Source organism: Psittacula echo (genome assembly GCF_963264785.1).
Source record: "Psittacula echo genome assembly, chromosome: 26".
NCBI lineage: Eukaryota > Metazoa > Chordata > Aves > Psittaciformes > Psittacidae > Psittacula > Psittacula echo.
This window is the reverse complement of record NC_137761.1, coordinates 707,738-709,541: the sequence shown is the minus strand read 5'-3', so window position 1 is coordinate 709,541 and position 1,804 is coordinate 707,738. Positions and strand designations below refer to the sequence as shown.

The window sequence follows — 1,804 nt, the reverse complement described above, 5'->3', positions numbered from 1 at the left end:
TAAAACCCCTGCAGTGGCACAGAGCTGAGTCCTTGGAGCCAGAGTGCTTCTGCCAGCACACACAGCACCAGCACCAGGAATGGGAAAATGCATTTGAACTTGAGGGGATGGTGGAAATCTTATGGGAAATGAACTGGTTTTATCCTGAAAAGTCTCCCCTAACCTGTCACTGACTTTTTCTCCTCTGACAGTGCCCCATGCCCAGAGGCAGCAGATGTCCAACGGCAGCTCCATCACCCACTTCCTCCTCCTGCCATTCGCAGACAGGCGGGAGCTGCAGCTCTGGCACTTCTGGCTCTTCCTGGGCATCTTCCTGGCTGCGCTCCAGGGCAACGGCCTCATCATCACCAGCACAGCCTGCGACCAGCACCTCCACACCCCCATGTACTTCTTCCTCCTCAACCTCTCCCTGCTGGACCTGGCCTGCATCTCCACCACTGTCCCCAAATCCATGGCCAATTCCCTCTGGGACACCAGGGCCATCTCCTACACAGGTTGTGCTGCACAGCTCTTTTTCTTTCTCTTTTTTATCATAGCTGAGTTTTATCTCCTCACCGTCATGTCCTACGACCGCTATGTGGCCATCTGCAAGCCCCTGCACTACGGGAGCCTCCTGGGCAGCAGAGCTTGTGTCCACATGGCAGCAGCTGCCTGGGGCGCTGGGTTTCTCTATGCTCTGCTGCACACAGCCAATACATTTTCACTCCCCCTCTGCCGAGGCAATGCTGTGGAGCAGTTCTTCTGTGAAATCCCCCAGATCCTCAAGCTCTCCTGCTCACATTCCTACCTCAGGGAAGTTGGGCTTCTTGTGATTGGAGCCTGTGTAACATTTGGCTGTTTCGTTTTCATTGTGAGGTCCTATGTGCAGATCTTCAGGGCTGTGCTGAGGATCCCCTCTGAGCAGGGACGCCACAAAGCCTTTTCCACGTGCCTCCCTCACCTGGCTGTGGTTTCCCTCTTTGTCAGCACTGGCACATTTGCCTGCCTGAAGCCCCCCTCCATCTCCTCCCCATCCCTGGATCTGGTGGTGTCAGTGCTGTACTCAGTGGTGCCTCCAGCAGTGAACCCCCTCATCTACAGCCTGAGGAACCAGGAACTGAAGGATGCTGTGAGGAAGCTGGTGACTGGATGTGTTTCAGCAGCCATACACTGCTTGCTTTACCCAGGAAAAGGCTTCCATTGTAGGTCATGACAGGCCACGTCTGTCTTTCCTGCTTTACGTTTGTTTTACTGTTTGTTTGTTGTGATGCTGTCTTCATAGAAATGTCAGTTTTCATCTCCTCCTGTTTAAGTAGCCACTCGTGTTGTGTGACCCATGGACTTTGTGTCACTGGAGGTCTCTTACTGTATTTAAGAGAAATAAATGATCCTGCAGCAACTTCTTCTCTGTGCTTTGTCCTCACATGGCAGGAATGAAGGGGAATTAAATCAGCTTTCTGGCTGCTCCGGCTCTGGGATGGCTGCTCTGTGCCTGGAGCAGGAAGAGCTCTTGGGGAGCCCAAGGGTCTGTCGGGGACTGGCTGCCTGTACCGGCAAGGAGGACATGGAGAATACAGAACCAGGCTCCTGACCATGGTGCCTGGTGGGAGGACAAGAGGCAATGGGGCATAGTGACAGAGGAGAGGTTCAGCCAGGACATAGGGAAACCTTGTTCCCATAGGCTCAGGCAAGTGCTGCACCAGGTCACCCAGAGAGGCTGTGCAGTCTCTGGCCTTGGGGATTTCCAACTCAGACTGAATCAAGTCTTGAGCCACGTGCTCTGACCCTGTTCCTGATGGGTTGGACTTTGTAACTCCTGGCGTCC

General features: G+C 53.9%; 1 protein-coding gene across 1 annotated transcript; it reads left to right on the top strand.

The window, feature by feature from the left end:
• Positions 1-214: 214 nt before the first annotated feature.
• LOC308230240 (olfactory receptor 14C36-like) lies at positions 215-1,192 on the top strand (the record flags this gene model as incomplete). The annotated part of the gene is made up of 1 exon (XM_080634857.1): positions 215-1,192. One exon carries the CDS (start codon positions 215-217, stop codon positions 1,190-1,192), a length of 978 nt encoding a protein of 325 aa, XP_080490983.1.
• Positions 1,193-1,804: the final 612 nt, after the last annotated feature.